At 36.3% G+C, this 17,500-nt stretch overlaps 1 protein-coding gene across 1 annotated transcript in view; it reads left to right on the top strand.

Annotated features, from left to right (window-relative positions):
- The first annotated feature begins 2,905 nt into the window (after positions 1-2,905).
- The window catches only part of LOC136847138 (protein O-linked-mannose beta-1,2-N-acetylglucosaminyltransferase 1-like), a 25,693-nt gene continuing 11,098 nt past the window's right edge, over positions 2,906-17,500 (top strand). The window contains exons 1-15 of the mRNA XM_067118510.1: positions 2,906-2,965; positions 5,106-5,208; positions 6,368-6,687; positions 7,619-7,714; positions 8,646-8,816; positions 9,532-9,757; positions 11,021-11,154; positions 11,347-11,432; positions 11,901-12,083; positions 13,468-13,602; positions 14,186-14,387; positions 15,481-15,680; positions 16,042-16,141; positions 16,560-16,631; positions 16,760-16,869. Of these exons, the coding sequence (XP_066974611.1) occupies positions 2,906-2,965; positions 5,106-5,208; positions 6,368-6,687; positions 7,619-7,714; positions 8,646-8,816; positions 9,532-9,757; positions 11,021-11,154; positions 11,347-11,432; positions 11,901-12,083; positions 13,468-13,602; positions 14,186-14,387; positions 15,481-15,680; positions 16,042-16,141; positions 16,560-16,631; positions 16,760-16,869 (2,198 nt within the window). The remainder of the gene's footprint in view (positions 2,966-5,105; positions 5,209-6,367; positions 6,688-7,618; positions 7,715-8,645; positions 8,817-9,531; positions 9,758-11,020; positions 11,155-11,346; positions 11,433-11,900; positions 12,084-13,467; positions 13,603-14,185; positions 14,388-15,480; positions 15,681-16,041; positions 16,142-16,559; positions 16,632-16,759; positions 16,870-17,500) is intronic.

Below are 17,500 nucleotides of genomic sequence, written 5' to 3'. Positions count from 1 at the left end.
AAGCATTGAGTTGTGAGTTATGTGAGTAAAGTATCTTGTGTGTGTGTGTGTTTGTGTGTGTGTGTGTGTGTAAGTGCGTGTGTGTTGTGTGTGTGTGTATAGGGAATTATTCCTGCTGTATTAATGGTTCATTTAGTTCTTGAATAAAGTACATGAGATAAGAAATAGGCTGAAAACTTATTTGTTAGAAAACCGAAACGAGCAGAGGCGGAAAGGGTATTTTTTTTTCCAAGATGACGATGTTTGGCAGGAAGGGTAAGTAGAAACTGCAGAATCTGGTGAAATCCTTCTTAATTCATCAAATTATTCTGTGAAGGAAGAACTACTGGTACAGAGAACCGTATGATATCTTAGATAAAAACATAATTCCTGTTCATGGGGAGGAAATGGTAAACAAAGAAGTGAGTTTGACCCCTCAAGGAGTGAATAACTCGCTCCTAAAGAATGAAAAATTTCAAGTCCCCGAGAACGGAAGAATGAATGATTGAATGATTTTAAGTTATCAGGCAGGCGTCGTGACTTCTATGCTAATTGACGCCGATGTCAAAGGACTACATAGTGTAGTATACTTAAAATATAATTAAAACTTGTAGGAAATAAAGTCATATCACGATGACATTAACAGTAAGTGTTCGAGAAGGTACAGATCATTCGGATAAATGAAGCGAATACGTGTTATTCAATAAGTCTTTAGCTGATGACACTCAAGAAAGTAGCTGATATTAGCAACAGAAGACAACAGCAAGATAATAGTCACGCTGGATCAAGGACTACATTACAACCAAGACTGCAAATCACGCTATTCATCATTCGATTGTTTTTGCAAATCACGCTATTCATCATTCGATTGTTTTTTTTTTTTACTTTAATTCCAGGAGCCTTCTAACGTTTCCTCTCTGATAAATCTTATCTAGCTCACTTGAAATTCATTTGGTGGTTTTTGTGTTCGATTTTGATGCTACCATATAAAAACAAATTGTGTTTGTGAAACACACTGCCCCCACAATGACAAATTCTTGTGACCTTTGACCTGTAAGAATGACATGGACCTTAACCTCGCTCTGCAACGAAATTTATAGTGCTTTAAGAAACAGTTAAAACTATAAGGACACACGGGCATACATAGGGACGGACAGACAAAAACACACGGACAAACAGACAGTAGTTGAAAAGACTGTCCAGAATAACAAGTAAACTTACCATCGATTCTATTCTATTTCAAACGATTGGCCCCCTTAAGCTTTTGGGCTTCTTTAGGGAGCACTGAAGGGTACCCGGCATTACCTGGGACCTGAGATTTCCTCCGGAATCCCCAGAGAGGACCAATGCCTCACGGAGCGCGCAACACTTCGTGGCATAATTTTGTCTACCTGAATTTCAACTTCACAGGGCATGTACATTCGTGTCACTAACCAATTTCCACATAATTTCACGTCCGTCTTGACGTGACGACATATCTTGTAGTCAGAGACTACAATATATGTCATCAAATTGGCTTTGTTTTCGTTTTCGCATTTAGCTTTCAACGATATTATTATTGGGAACTACGACGGTACAATAGGAGAACGATAACGAAAATGGAGAGAGAGAGAGAGAGAGAGAGAGAGAGAGAGAGAGAGAGAGAGAGAGAGAGAGCATTCATTTCTCAGCAGCAGGAAAATAAGAACGATTAACTCAGACCCAGCGCCAGATGAACAACCTCCAAGATCTTTCCTCACGACAAAAATGACTTTTACCTTCATCAAAATTTGCCAAGCAACTTCCAGATATTTTCCTGAATGCTTGGAGCCCTGAAATACGAATAAAATACAGCCCTGCTGCTAATATAGTCGTGAGCACCGGTTAGAGGACGAATAACGCTTGTAAACCTTAAAGAACATGAGTAAATAGACTGATTCTGCCTCTGTGGCGTCTAGTTCCCCGGGCGACGGCCAGCCACGCAAGAGGATAATCCTCGCCATAATCCCATCGCCGTAGAGGGAGCCGCCAGTGACATCAACTCTCCCTTAAGTGGTGATCTGGTTTTCCTCTCGTCGCTCGTCTATTTTTTTTCGCAAAGTAAGTTATTTTCACTTATTTTTATTTATTTATTTCTGGTGTAATTTTACGTCCTCAAACTTTTATACATGGAATAATTTAACCATACGCTTAAATAGACCTTATATTACAATATAATGTTTTTTAGCAGTGCGTTCAGTGTTCTGCTCAGTGCTAACGTGGTTTTCTACTGACTAGCATTTAGCTATTCAGCGTAATACACAAAGGCAACTGACATTACGGTGTAAAGTTATTTACGAGTTGTTAGTCAAATGATTTTAAATCAGCGAACGGATATGTATTTATTAGCCTTAAAGTTTGGTGACATTGTTTGAATACTTAAAGCTTGATAAAACACACACATACGTACATACATTATATATATACACGTATATATATGTATATATACACATTTATGTTAATATATATGTGTAATATATATATATATATATATATATATATATATATATATATATATATATATATATATATATATATATATACGCATATATATGTATATATACACATTTATGTTTATATATATGTATAATATATATTATATATATATATATATATATATATATATATATATATATATATATATATATATATATATATATATATATATATATATATATATATATATATATATATATATATATATATATATATATATATATATATATATATTACTTATTATTACATGAGCTTAGGTGCATGTATATCTGTATTCATTGAGTATGCATCGTTATATATCTGTGAAAATACACTACTTTATTACTATAAATAACACAGATAAAAACAGAATGAAATGTTTTATTCTGGAAAACAAAATTCCGTATTTCTAATTTCTGGAAATCCTTCCAGAATGATGATCACGACCTTCATTCGTCGTCGACTGCTGTCGAAGTCATCGGTTCTTCTCAAGGTAAAGCAAGACTTAATACTATCCTGTCTCGTGTATGTTGTGAATTCTTGTTAACTAAACGTGTAAAGGAAAATTCAAGGTTATTCTGTCTTGTGTGTGCGGAAGAACAAATCGAATGTCATTATGTCTCTTGAATGTGCTGAACACGCATTAATCCTGTTCCGTGAGTGTGTAAAACATACTAAACGTTATTCTAAGTAGTAAATGTCTGTAAAAACAAAGCTCAGTACCTTGTTTACATGTAGAAACACTTTGAATGGTATTCTGTGTCATGTATATGTGTGAAATCTTTTAAGCAATTCTGACTAAAGTGTGAGTATGCAAATGTCAAAAACACACGTGAACGTTACGAGTGAACGTAAATCGATAAATAAATTTACAAGCATCCAGTATAGTGTGTGTTTTACTGTATTTAATGCTCACTTCAAACAGACGATTTGCGCCAGAGTGGAGCTTGTGAGAAACAGATAAAAAAAATCTTCCTTTGAGGAAAAATAACACCAGACCGTCCACCCTGACAGCTATGACTTGGACCCTGAGAATCCCCGGACAGCTCCTTATTCGAGTCAAGTGACAACTCTTTGTTCGGGGATACCAGAATGCCCCAGAGCGAGGTCCTTGGCCCCCAGGGGAGTTCCGGACGTATTTTCCCGAGATGTAACCGAGTACCGAGACCTTTCCTTGAAAAAAGCGGGACGCCATATCTTAAAAACTAACCATAGAATTTTCTTGGAAACAGTCGCATTATGTTTCCCACCCCAAAAATATCGAACGGAGACTAATCGTACGTAACCTAACCTAGGGCCATGGCAAAAAAACCGGGGCTGGGGCAATACTAGCATACATCTCAGGAATTTGCGTTCCCAGACAGCTCTTCGAGTCTGCAGTACCCGGATATCTCTTCTTACAATTCATGCTGGTCCAAATATTAAAGGCCTAAATCCTTGGAATGGAATGTAGAATTAAGGTCAAAGGCCGAACGCTAGGACCTATGAGGTCATTCAGCACTGAAAGGGAAACTGAGAGTAGAAAGGTTTGAAAGGTGTAACAGGAGGAAAACCTCGCAGTCGCACTATGAAACAATTATAAGGCGCGGGTGGATAGGAAAATGGAAGAAAGATAAATTGAATGGAGGTACAGTTAAAGGAATGAAAGTGGTTGCAGCTAAGGGTCGAAGGGACGCTGCAAAGAACCTTAAGTAATGCCCACAGTGCGCCGCATGAGGTGCACTGACGGCACTACCCCGCTCCTACGGGGTCGACGCTGTTATGTCAAAAGATGTCTGCTAATATGTCTTGGGCACCTTTCATCTGAAATTTACGTAGAGCAGTCAACATCGGGGACAATATTAAGGTCACTCACGTTTGCGCTTATGAGGAGGCGCCTTTATGAACATGACACGTTTCAACATTGCTACAAATATGTTGGAAATACCGCGGCTGTTTAGTGCCAGTTTTGGAAGTTACAGAATGAGATTATTCGAGTCTGGCTGCCGCTTCATTTGGGATAGCTCCTGTGCTAAAAAATTTAATCTTTGTCGTTTTTATTTGACTGACAGTGCAGAATCATTCACATCATCGTGATAATTATTATCACTGGTGAGGTACTGTTAGAATGTTAACTCTATAGCTTCTTTCATATGAATTTCTGCTAGTTTTGAGTATTATTATTATTATTATTATTATTATTATTATTATTATTATTATTATTATTATTATTCAGAGCTTACTAACATTCATAAAAAGTAGGTAAAATTAACATTAACTTGGTAAGCGAGCATTTACGTTATAGAATGATCACAAATTGAATAAAAAGTAAAAGAAAATAAAAAATCTAAATAAATAAAAAGCAAAGAAAGCAATTATATATATATATATATATATATATATATATATATATATATATATATATATATATATATATATATATATATATATATATATATATATATATAAAGAATAAATGTCTCCCGTTTTCATTGCTCTAATCTTTTCATCCCGGCAACGTGCATGTCCAGAAGGCACTGGCTTCCATTTCTAAGCAGAATGTATACACGGGATGAGGTCGCTAGACCTGTGCCCTCTCTCCTATACAGGCAGCCATAATCAAGATAGTATTTACCAAGGTCTTTCCTTTACAGAGAGTTGTGTTACCGGTCCTACTGGTGGTTTTCGTAATGCAAGCTTTCACTGGGCGTCAACAAACCGAAGATTCGTTACCAGTAGCTAACATGATACTTCCAGGTGCGTATTTCTTCTCGTATTGGAACTCCTGACCTATATACACATACATACATACATACATACATACATACATACATACATACATACATACATACATACATACATACATACATACATACACGCTAATGACCTTTTAAAATCATTAGGTAGAGTGACATTAAAAAGAAAGCATCGCGTGATAAAAAATGCGAAAAATAAAGTTTTTGATGTTATCCAAATCAAAGAGCACTGGACGGTACTCATTGGAAATTGAAGACTGTGACAAAGTGTGCGACAATATAAGGTAGGGTTGAGTCTTCTATTTTCGTTTGATGGTGTGAAAATAAACTTCTCTGAAGGACTGACGAAATTCCTACAGTTTCAGAGACGGTTGAATAGGACGTAAAATTTGAGTTTATCTGGATATAGTTGCACATGCAGAGGTGGGTTTGCAAAGAGCAACGAATGAAATGACTAAAAAAATAAGAAAAACGAAAATCCAATAAAAACGGAAAAAATGAAGACTTTAAGAATAAGGTCAGGAATAGTGAGTTTTTGACTGATTATCTGTGAAAAACGAGATTAAAGGATGCAAAAAAACCTTAATCATTTCTAATTAGTGGTTTCTGAAATCAGTGTCATTAGAACTAAGGGAAAGAATACCAATGACAAAGGACTATTTTGATCTTCTGGTTTATTTTATTGACGTATTACTTCGATATCATGACGAAATCTTGCAGACTAGAGGCGAGAATATAGAAATATGTCAAGGATATAGTCAAGGGTCTTGGAAATTATTGCAAGCACAGTGTTAACAATCAGTGACAGTCTGTAACCTATTTGCATGTTGATATGAGTAGTGTACAGTAAAACATGAATATCAAAATTATTATTGGTAAAGGAAGCCTAGGGAGTAAAGAAAAGCTCAAATCACTGCATAAACAAATCAAATTCTCGCTTCGACAAATTATTCTCTGTGCAGATCATATCTTTACCTTTCATGGAGAGGCAAATGAAATTGGTTAGACTTTTAGTATGAAGTTTGACCATACGTGACTCTGAAATCCTAACTTACATGTACAGACGACAAATGCCAACCTACAGTATACATACTTATGCATTTCTACAAGTATTTCAAAAGCTCACGGAAGGAGTGTTTATTCTTCGACGTCCGTTGCAGGGGAAGCCATCGACCCCATCATACAGAAAACCATAGGTCAACCAAAGCACAGCGGACGCCTCCAGGAACCGGCGGTTCCTGTACCTTCTCCCGTCTTGCGGGAACCAGCCCAAGTCCACCAGCCTCCCCCCCCTCCGTTGTCTTCGGTTCCCGCTGATAAAAGGACGGACAAAGGCGATAAGGGTAGCAGCAACAAGAATAGATCAGAGAAGAAGCAGAGATCGGAGAAGAAAAATCGCCATATGAAAGATGCCGAAGACGTCAAAATACCTCCATCCCCTTGGTCGATGGCGACTGCTAATATCACTGACAGTCATAAGGTGTGAATTTATTATTATTATTATTATTATTATTATTATTATTATTATTATTAGTATTATTATTATTATTATTATTATTATTATTATCCGATTGAAGATTGCTATCAGAGAGAAAAACAAAGGAAAGACAAATATTGAAAAACATTGATGAAAATAAACTTTAAAAATGCACTTTTAGATGTATACAGAAATACAATTATGCAGCTGTGATATAAGTCAGTAAAATGAAGTGATACGCGCGTTGGGTAACAGGGTATAAACATAAACCTCTCCTGAGTTCTTAAGCACTAAAAAACAAGTAAAATATGTGCGTCAGTTTCTTCGGCGCAATCGAGTTTTCTGTACAGCCGCTACCGCATATAATCAAGGCCACCGAAAATAGATCTACCTTTCGGTGGTCTCGGTATAATACTGTATGAGCCGCGGCCCATGAATCATTAACCAGGGCTCGATGGTGGCCTATCCTCTATCGTTGCCAGAAGCACGATTATGGCTAATTTTAACCATAAATAAAATAAAAACTACTGAGGCAAGAGGGCTGCAACTTGGTATGTTTGATGATTGGAGGGTGGATGTTCAACAAACTAATTTGAAGCCTTCTAGCCTCAGTAGTTTTTAAGATCCGATGGCGGACAGAAAAAGTGCTGACGGAGAGACAAAGCCTGCACAGTAGTTTTCCTTTACAGAAAACTAAAACCAAGCCCACAGTAAACTCTCAAAGCAGCGTTACTATACATCCATACACACAATACACATATAAAGATAAAGCACCAATTCACATAACAAAATCTCAAGAGTAAGTATTCGGCAACTTCTAAACCCTCAACTTTCTCCCTTGACTTTTGGGAAACGGTGACAGACACCACTCAGCTGGTGGCGTGGGAAAGAGCGCTTATTCATTTTCTGTTTTTATTTGGTGTTTTGCGAGAAGGTCAGGTACAAAGGTCACGCCATCACTAACCAGACGGTGACCCTGACGCTCATGTCGAGTGCGGATAAGGTCTTCATGTCTCTCAACAAACGCGAGGTGAGTAAAGAATCTCTGAGGTTTTCCTTGACCTTGTTTCTTAACTTACACTTACTAAAGGGACGAGCGTACACAAACACACACAAGCATACACATACGAACACACACACATAACAGTACAGTTTATTTATATATATATATATATATATATATATATATATATATATATATATATATATATATATATATATATATATATATATATGTGTGTGTGTGTGTGTGTGTATGTATGTATGTATATATATATATATATATATATATATATATATATATATATATATATATATATATATATATATATACAGTATATATGTAGAATAAAATGTAGAATAAACTAGAAAGTACTTATTCAATGTCCTGGTTTTCACTAACCTTCTTACGTGGATTTTGTGATGTGTACATATGTGTATAGTTTACACTTTATATATATATACTGTATATATATATACATATATATATATATATATATATATATATATATATATATATATATATATATATATATATATATATATATATATATATATATATACTATATATATACACACACACACACGAGTACATGTATATACACTTCAACTTTTATTTTTACAAATCTCTGAAACTTATATGAACTTACATGGAATAATTACCGTTCCTACCTGTCTTTTGCGTACAAACTTGTGAAACGGACGGCTGATAATTTAGTATATTTAATGATGCAAATCTTTGAAAATGCCAGTGATACAACAACGTCATTATTGTTATAAACTCGTATCTATCTGATTTGATAAATTATCTATAGTAAACACGCATTATCTGTTTTCACACAATTCCTTAGAACTGCAACTTAATGCATCATGTAAAACTATTACTCGTATTGATGTTTTGCTAAAATTTCTACAACTGTCCCCCATCACATTAATTAATATGACATTATCAACTCCTGCAGATTTATAGAAACCTACAAGACCGCGGGATTCACCTTGTCGTCCTGAACCAATACACGGGGAAGGTCATGACCAAACGCGTTTTCGACACGTTCGCTGTCGGGACGGAAGAGGAGATGACAGAGTTCATCGACCAAATTCAAGATGGCAGGATACTAGTCTTTGTCGTTTTGGTAAGTCGGAAAACATTTGTAGTTCTTCAAATGCTTTGTGTTTTTATTTTACTGAGCTGACTGGTATCTACGGCTAGCAAATTTTTTTGTATATTTCAGCTTAAAACAGCATGCTACGATGGTACTAAGTTCGATATATATATATATATATATATATATATATATATATATATATATATATATATATATATATATATATATATATATATATATATATATATATATATATATATATATATATATTATATATATATATATATATATATATATATATATATATATATATATATATATATATATATATATATATATATATATATATATATATATATATATATGTGTGTGTGTGTGTGTGTGTGTGTGTGTGTGTGTGTGTGTGAGAGAGAGAGAGAGAGAGAGAGAGAGAGAGAGAGAGAGAGAGAGAGAGAGAGAGAATGTATGCATACGCTGAAATAAATCATCCTTCCATGTACTTAATAGGTTAGTGGTTATCGCACTCTCTCTGAGGAACATAGGTTCGAATCCCTCCACGGAAATGAGAGTTTCTTTACTTATTCGACCACTTCCCCTCGGATTCAAGCCTTTTGATGATAAGCGTATCCAAAATGTGTAAAATAATCGGAATGTTCAGACGTCACCGAGGCTATGAAAAATATACTGATTCACTGAACGCTCAAATCCTCTGAACATTTTAAATCCCTTGAAAATTTCACAGGACGAGTGCAGCTCAGGCCTAACTTGGCGAGGGAGGAACAAGCTGAGGGAGCTCGGTTCTCGCTGGGCGGAGAAGATCGCCTACAGGGACATGTGGGCGCTGGTGACGAGGAAGGGCGGCCTCAAGTTGGCCGAGACCTACTCGAACGTCGCTACGGCAGACACCGGGTACGAATGGGGAGGCCCCGTGTTCCTGCGGGCGGACTTCGATCTGGAGGAAAATCCAAGTGAGTGAGGATTCTCATTCTCTCTCTCTCCATATATATATATATATATATATATATATATATATATATATATATATATATATATATATATATATATATATATATATATATATATATATATATATATATATATATATATATATATATATATATATATATATATATGTATACATGTGTATGTGTGTATATGTTGTCTGTGTACACATATATCGTCCCTTTTATGGCAAAGTGTCGAATGTGCATTTTTTCCATTTTTTCAGTTGTCTGCATCGACGGTGATTTTATCACTGACTTCCTGTTTCAGCTATGTATCAAGTGTGTTTCTCTCACTATGCATCCTGGATGGTGAGAGATAGACTTGATACTTTGCTGAAACAAGAAGTTAATGATAAAATCACTATCGATGCAGATAACCCCAAAAATACACATTCGTCACTTTGCCGAAAAAGGGACGACATGTTCCCTGTAGAATGAATGTCTTCAGAGGGTATCAAATTTCCCAGAGAGGTTAGATACCTCCTTGTTACTTCCAGATCTTGACAACTCTTTTAAAGCCAAGAAAGGGGCCTAAATCATTCCCCTCCCACCCACCTCCCCTGGCCTACTCCTTTGACGGGGAGGGGCCTGAGGGATCGAGCCTCCCAGTTCTTAGCAATAGAGATGAGGTTGCAAGCCTCATGCCCTTATTCTTGGATTCCCAGCTTTCCTGGAACCCAGTCATAACAAGACTGATGGCTGGGGCAAGCGTGGATCAAACCATGAACCATGCAAAAGCGAGCCTTGTGCTCTGGCATTATTTCTAAACAAATGTCTATGTTTAGTTTCCCTGTTATCTTTATTCATGATCTAATCGACATTCGGTTTATTTTTTATTCTGGGTCTACCTTCTGAATAATGAAAAATATTACTGTTATAAAAAAATACTCATAGTAACATTAGTCCTGAAATGGAGAAACAAATCCACAGTTGTGAATACCTACATATATTTAAAGATAAATCTGTACAGAAAGCTTTAGGGAAACTGTTCGATTCCCCTTTTCAATTTGGTCTAAACAGTTTCCCGAAAGCTTTCTGTATATAATTATTTTTGAACATATGTGCATATACATATCTGTGGGCTTGGTTCTCCATTCTCTTCTTCTTCCTTTAACGTGGCTTTTTCCCATTTGTATGGGGTAAGCACGATGCCTTCTTTTTGAAGGACTTTGATTTGACTTTGGGGTAGACTTTGGGTTTCTCCATTATTGTTATTATTATTATCAGAGGAATGCGACTGGCCTTCCAACGAACAAAACGACGCCCGCTCCGTGTTTTGTCGCAGTTACGAAGGCTATGGCGCCATGTGCGATTGTGACGTCAGAGAGTGGGATGACGTTTTCTTCCAGGCGGATGACGAGGTACGTTCTTTGCGAATATTTACGAGTATTTCATTTCCCTTGCTAAAAATCTACGATCGCTTAAATGATTTAATGTTTTTACATTTAACATTCTTAGATAAAAATTACTTATTTTATTACACCAATTTAATATTTTTAGATTTGATTTAGTGTTCTTAGGTGGAATTTATTTATTTCATTATTTTATGACAGTTGCATCACCAGTTAGCTCAGAAGCCGTTATATAAGGAGATTGGAGTTGCTATTTTAGCTACCAACAGGTCCCATTATCTTTACAAGTAAGTTTGTCGTTCAGTTCTTGTTTTAAATTTTATTATTGATATATCTGTATAAGTCATCAATATATTCATAACTATGCCTTACCCTTGGCTTATCAAAGGCTCGCCTAAATCTTTAGTGATTTCTGATAACAATGTAATTAATTTCCTTTTTGCTGACAGCACTGTGATTAACTTTTCGATTTATTGCTGATAGCAACGCAGTTAAATTCATGAATCACTGTAGATACCAATCTAACAAATTCTCTGTAAGTTATAGCAAGGGTAAGTATATTTTGAACATAATGCTGGCCGCGTTGTTTGGACGTATGGCTAAATATTCACCAAAAATAACCCTAACTTCGCCTCATCTGACAGCAATGCCTCTAAACTCACAACCCTATCAGTTAGAAATGTAACTAGACTTTCCATGCATGGATAGCAACGCATCTGCACACAACCCATAACGCTGCCATTTCCACCGAGCAGGACTCTGAAGTCGTTGTGGGAAGCTCCCGGCTTCAACAAGGACCGAGTGGTCGTCTATGCTGACAAACCACACAGGGAGATCAACAGCGTTGCCAAGCTCTTCGGGGTCCCCCTGGTAATTTCTCACACGTTCGGAAACACGACTGTGAAGCACATCAGGCACAAAATTCAGCGCGTCTTCAGGTGAGAAGTCGTTGTTACGAGTGTGATTTAGCGTTCGTTTAGCTTTGTTTTTTAATTTTTTTTATCATCATTTCTCAAATCGGCTGGTTTTGTTTATTTAGCAATAAGGGGATATTGCTCAAGGAGGCTCGTGCGTGAACTAAGGTGATAAAGGACTGGTGTTTAACTCTTGAATTTTTATAGTCAAATGAAACAAAATGATCTCCATGAATTCCAACTGAGTAAGCCAGCATAGACAAATAAACAACGCACACACACACACAAAGAGGAAAAATGTATAGATGAAAATCACAAGCAAATTAACGAAGAAAAATATGGAAACAAAAACACAAAAGTTCGGGAATAGAGGAATACGTCGGATTATTTTCAGATATGATCTACTTGCTGGATTTGCACAGACAAGTATTATATAATTTCTCGATCTGATTAACCATAGGTTAAGATGTACCTCGGCAACTGGAATGGTTTAGGATATACAAAACAACAACACTGACTTCACTCCCATTGTTTTGAATCCTAATTGACTTTGCTTCAATTGTCTTGAATCCTAAGTGACTTCACTCCAATTGTCTTGAATCCTAAGTGACTTCACTCCCGTCGTTTTGAATCCCAAGTGACTTCACTCTTATTGTTTTGAATCCTAAGTGACTTTACTCCCATTTTTTTAATCCTGACTGACTTCACTCCCATTGTTTTGAATCCTAAGTGACCTCACTCCCATTGTTTTGAATCCTAAGCGACCTCACTCTCATTGTTTTGAATCCTAAGTGACCTCACTCCCATTGTTTTGAATCCTAAGTGACCTCACTCCCATTATTTTGAATCCTAAGTGACTTTACTCCCATTTTTTGAATCCTGACTGACGTCACTCCCACTGTTTTGAATCCTAAGTGACCTCACTCCCATTGTTTTGAAGCCTAATTGACCTCACTCTCATTGTTTTGAATTCTAAGTGACTTTACTCCCATTGTTTTGAATCCTAAGTGACCTCACTCCCATTGTCTTGAATCCTAAGTGACCTCACTCCCATTGTTTTGAATCCTAAGTGACTTCACTCCCATTGTTTTGAATCCTAAGTGACTTTACGCCTATTTTTTGAATCCTGACTGACGTCACTCCCACTGTTTTGAATCCTAAGTGACCTCACTCTCATTGTTTTGAACTCTAATTTACCTCACTCCCATTGTTTTGAATCCTAAGTGACTTTACTCCCATTTTTTGAATCCTGACTGACGTCACTCCCACAGTTTTAAATCCTAAGTGACCTCACTCCCATTGTTTTGAACCCTAATTGACCTCACTCCCATTGTTTTGAATTCTAAGTGACCTCATCCCATTGTTTTGAATCCTAAGCGACCTCACTCCAATCGTTTTGGTTCCACAGAGATTTAGTTGGAGCCAAGTTTTCCCCGGAGACCGTACCCGCGGGGGGGCTACCGGACGACACAACGGCGCCCTTCATGTGTGATTACTTGTTGCTCTTAGAGGATGACATACAGGTGTCCATCGACTTGTTCAAGTAGGTTCTGGTTCACAGGAGCGTTCATTGCTGCATTTTGAGCATTATTTTCTGAATGATGTTCCTATAAGCCATCTAAAAACTTGAAAAGTTATGTTATAAATAATATCAGTGTGTTCTTATCAGAAAATCATTTCTTTTGTTAATATAACTTTTTATTGAGTTACTAAAATTATTTCCTGAAATATGTCCTCATTGAAAACTTAAAATATCATGTAATAAATATCAGAATGTTAGTATTAGAAACTGATTTGGGTTGTCAAGATGTCAGTTTTTTATATGGCTGCTAAAATTCTAGCAATATGCCCAATGCCCATAATGCAACAGACAAGATTTACTAAAATCTTTGAATGAAAGATGTTCTTATTAAAGACTTGAAAAAAATCACGTAAAAAAAAACAACAGTGTGCTCTCGTTAGAAACTGATTTCTGTTGTCAAGATAAATCTTTTAACGGGGTTGTTAAAATTCTAGCTGTAATTACCCAGTTTCATAAAAAACTAAGCTGACAAGGCAATGGAGTTTTATCTAATATAACTGCATAACCGGCTAATGGAAATCAACTTCCCCAAACACTCCTGCAGGTACTTCCATACCCTGGTGCCCGTCCTGGAAAGGGACCCCTCCGTTCTGGCGATCTCAGCCTTCAACTTCTTCGGCTACCGAGACGTGTCGAACTCGCTGACAGCCTTCTACAGAACAGCCGAAGTGAACAACCTGGCCTTGCTATTACCATCGAGAGCCATCAACGAGCACATTGCTCCCAACTGGGTGTCTGCCGATAGTGTGAGTTGACTGAGTGGTTTGTATCATACTTGACCACAGCGAAAGAATAGAATAGAATATAGAATTTAGGCCAAGCGCTGGGACCTATGAGGTCATCCCGCGCTGAAAGAAAAATTGACAACAATAAGGTTTGAAAGGTGTAACAGGAGGAAAACCTCGCAGTTGCACAATGAAACAATTGTTCGAGGGGATGGAAAGTCAGATGGAAGAAAGAATATGAACAGAGGTACAGTAAAACGAATGAAGATTAAAGCTAGGGACCGAAGGGACAATGAAAAGACCCTAAGTAATGCCTACAGTGCACCACATGAGGTGCATTGACGGCACTACTCCCCTACGGAGAACCACAGCGAAAGTCACCGCTGGAAATATAGTTTTTTGAAGCATACGAGTACATCAGATTTGATGACAAAATTGCTTTTTAAGGTTTAGCTACTTGGGCAACTCTTATATAGCAACTGTTTATAGTAATTATGTAAATCATGGCAAAAATTATTTTTAAAAATCTAAGTGATTGGGGGTCACCTGGAGTTCTAACAAACTGGAATTTTCACGATTTTATATATATTTATATATATTATAAATATAGTATATATATGTATATATATACTGTATATGTATGTATATATACATTATATATATATTTAATATATGTATATATTTATATACATACTGTATATACATATTATGGTTTATTGACAATCTTGCCATCGAACAGCAGACTTTTAATTTCCTTTCCCATTAATAGGAAAGTCGAGATATGCGAAGTAAATAAAAGATAAATTAAGACCACAGGTGAAAAAATGTAAGCCCACAGGTGAAAAAGGGCTCATAGTACAAATGAAACAATTCAAGGCTACTGGTAAAAAAAAAAAAAAATAGACCACAGGTGGATAAAAAAACCACTGATCCACTACAACTTAACGGTCTCCTGTTCCATTCAAAGCCAAAATATACTAAATCTATTTATCGATCATTTATACTTTTGCGCGCCTTCTATTGGCCCTTTCTTTGACGGTTATAGTATAAAGCTTTCTTGTATAACTAGTTCGAGGTCTCCTCAGCAATTTGATCCTCCCTCTTCCACTCACAGAAACGCGACTGGTACAAAGCAATGGCTCTCGCCTTGAAAGAGGTACCAAACGGGGCGATCATATACCCTGAGGTACCCAGGGCGCATCACTTCGGTTACCGGGGGCACATCATCAGCGGAGGCGTTCAGCACAACGTCTTCAGGGACCACGTGCTGGCTCTCACGACCGACTACGAAATCTCGACGAAAGAAGTCCACAAGTATGGGTCTAAAAATTTTTTCAATGTTAACGATACCATATTTCCCACTTCTCTAGCTTATTTAGCATGTTTGAACGTAGAGTTAACATAATGGGTTGGGTTACTGAAGAAGAAGACAATGCTTTTGACGTCCCCTTAACAAGTATTTGGCATAAATGACATTTCCCAACTACAGTTGTTCGTTTGGGGAATTATAAAAAAAATAAATTTCTCACCTTAATTTTACTATTATTATCTTTAAAGTTTTGACATTTAAGCACAGTGGAATGTTAACCTTGTTTTTGCCTTTTATCTTTACGTCTTTAAAACACAAGGCACCTACGTAAAATATTTTTTTTCATGTGTCCTCTTCTCTTGACAGGCTCGAAGCTACGCAGTATGAGATCAATCTTCTTGAAACGCTCAAGAAATCAGAACCGACTTCGTTCGACTTCTGCAAACACGACCTTTTGTACGATGAGGTTTGTACGGACCTCCTCTCATTTTTCTGTCTTTCTTTCAGTTGTTGACAGACCCTAATCTCTGCTCTGATGATTCGTTCAATCCTTTGTTGTTGAGGAGAAGGAGATTTGAACAAGTTTTCTTCTCTCCCTCTGAAATTCAGAATGGTTTACCGGCAAATTACTTTCTTCTTTTCTCGCGTTTTCTTTCTATTAGTAATTGCTTATTAATCTTGAATGATTATATATATATATATATATATATATATATATATATATATATATATATATATATTCTATTAGTAATTGCTTATTAATCTTGAATGATTATATATATATATATATATATATATATATATATATATATATATATATATATATATATATGTATGTATGTGCGTATGTATGTATGTACTATAATCTTTGCTATTCTCAACAGACTCCAATAGTTATGTTCGTGTCGTACGACGGGCCAGTGAATGACACATCTGCCTGGAGTCACGTGATGAAGGTCAGAATTCAGAATAGAGGAAGCCTTTAAATGAATGACTAAAAGTGAAAAATTAATTCCTCTTCATGGTTATATGATTATATATTTTTATTCAATGATTCTTTTTTTTTTATTGTGTCAATTTTTAGTGTCTTCGAACGTGGGAGATCTACCCAGAGGCTGGCTGGAAGGGAGTCTGGCAGTTTCATTACCATGGACATCTACTAAGTATTGTTGGGGCACCATTCTCACCATACAGGTAATTATCTATTTACTTAGCTATCCGGGTGATTGTATCTTTGATTATGCAGGTAATTATCTATTTATTTGACCATATAATACGCTTACAAACGCAAGCACACACTCACACCGGCCAACTTTGGAAGACGCAATCAAAGTGGGTGCTTTGGCTAGGCGATGTAATGCTAGGCTACCAAACTTTAACTTTTTATGTTTGCCAAGTTAGTGGATCGCTCTCGGCTTAGGCCTACCGCTCACAGCCTAATGCTTGAGACTTATTAGAATGCAAGAAGCTGTATCTTTCTGGAACCAGCCCTCAATGGAATGGGACAAGGAATAATATTTTTAGATTTAAAACTAGGCATATCTCTTTTTCGCACGCATTACATTCGATACTAAGAACACTTAGCCTACTCTAAGGCCGGTATGAATAAGTCCATCAACAAAAATGAAAAATGATCGTTAACAGAACCATGTACTGTATCTATCTACATCAAGATTTTAATTGCTATTTATTCCTTATTCCAATGCTAACATTAATTGAAAGATGGAAAGGAACGATATTTACAGGAAGGGCTGTCTTAAAAGTTCCATGAAATATTTTAAGTTTTAGTATTTCTAATTATATTATCACCGCTTATTCAGGTAAG

The sequence above is a fragment of the Macrobrachium rosenbergii genome, chromosome 16 (genome assembly GCF_040412425.1).
Source record: "Macrobrachium rosenbergii isolate ZJJX-2024 chromosome 16, ASM4041242v1, whole genome shotgun sequence".
Classification (NCBI taxonomy): domain Eukaryota; kingdom Metazoa; phylum Arthropoda; class Malacostraca; order Decapoda; family Palaemonidae; genus Macrobrachium; species Macrobrachium rosenbergii.
Note: the sequence above shows the minus strand (reverse complement) of the source record. Positions and strands in the feature narration are given on the sequence as shown.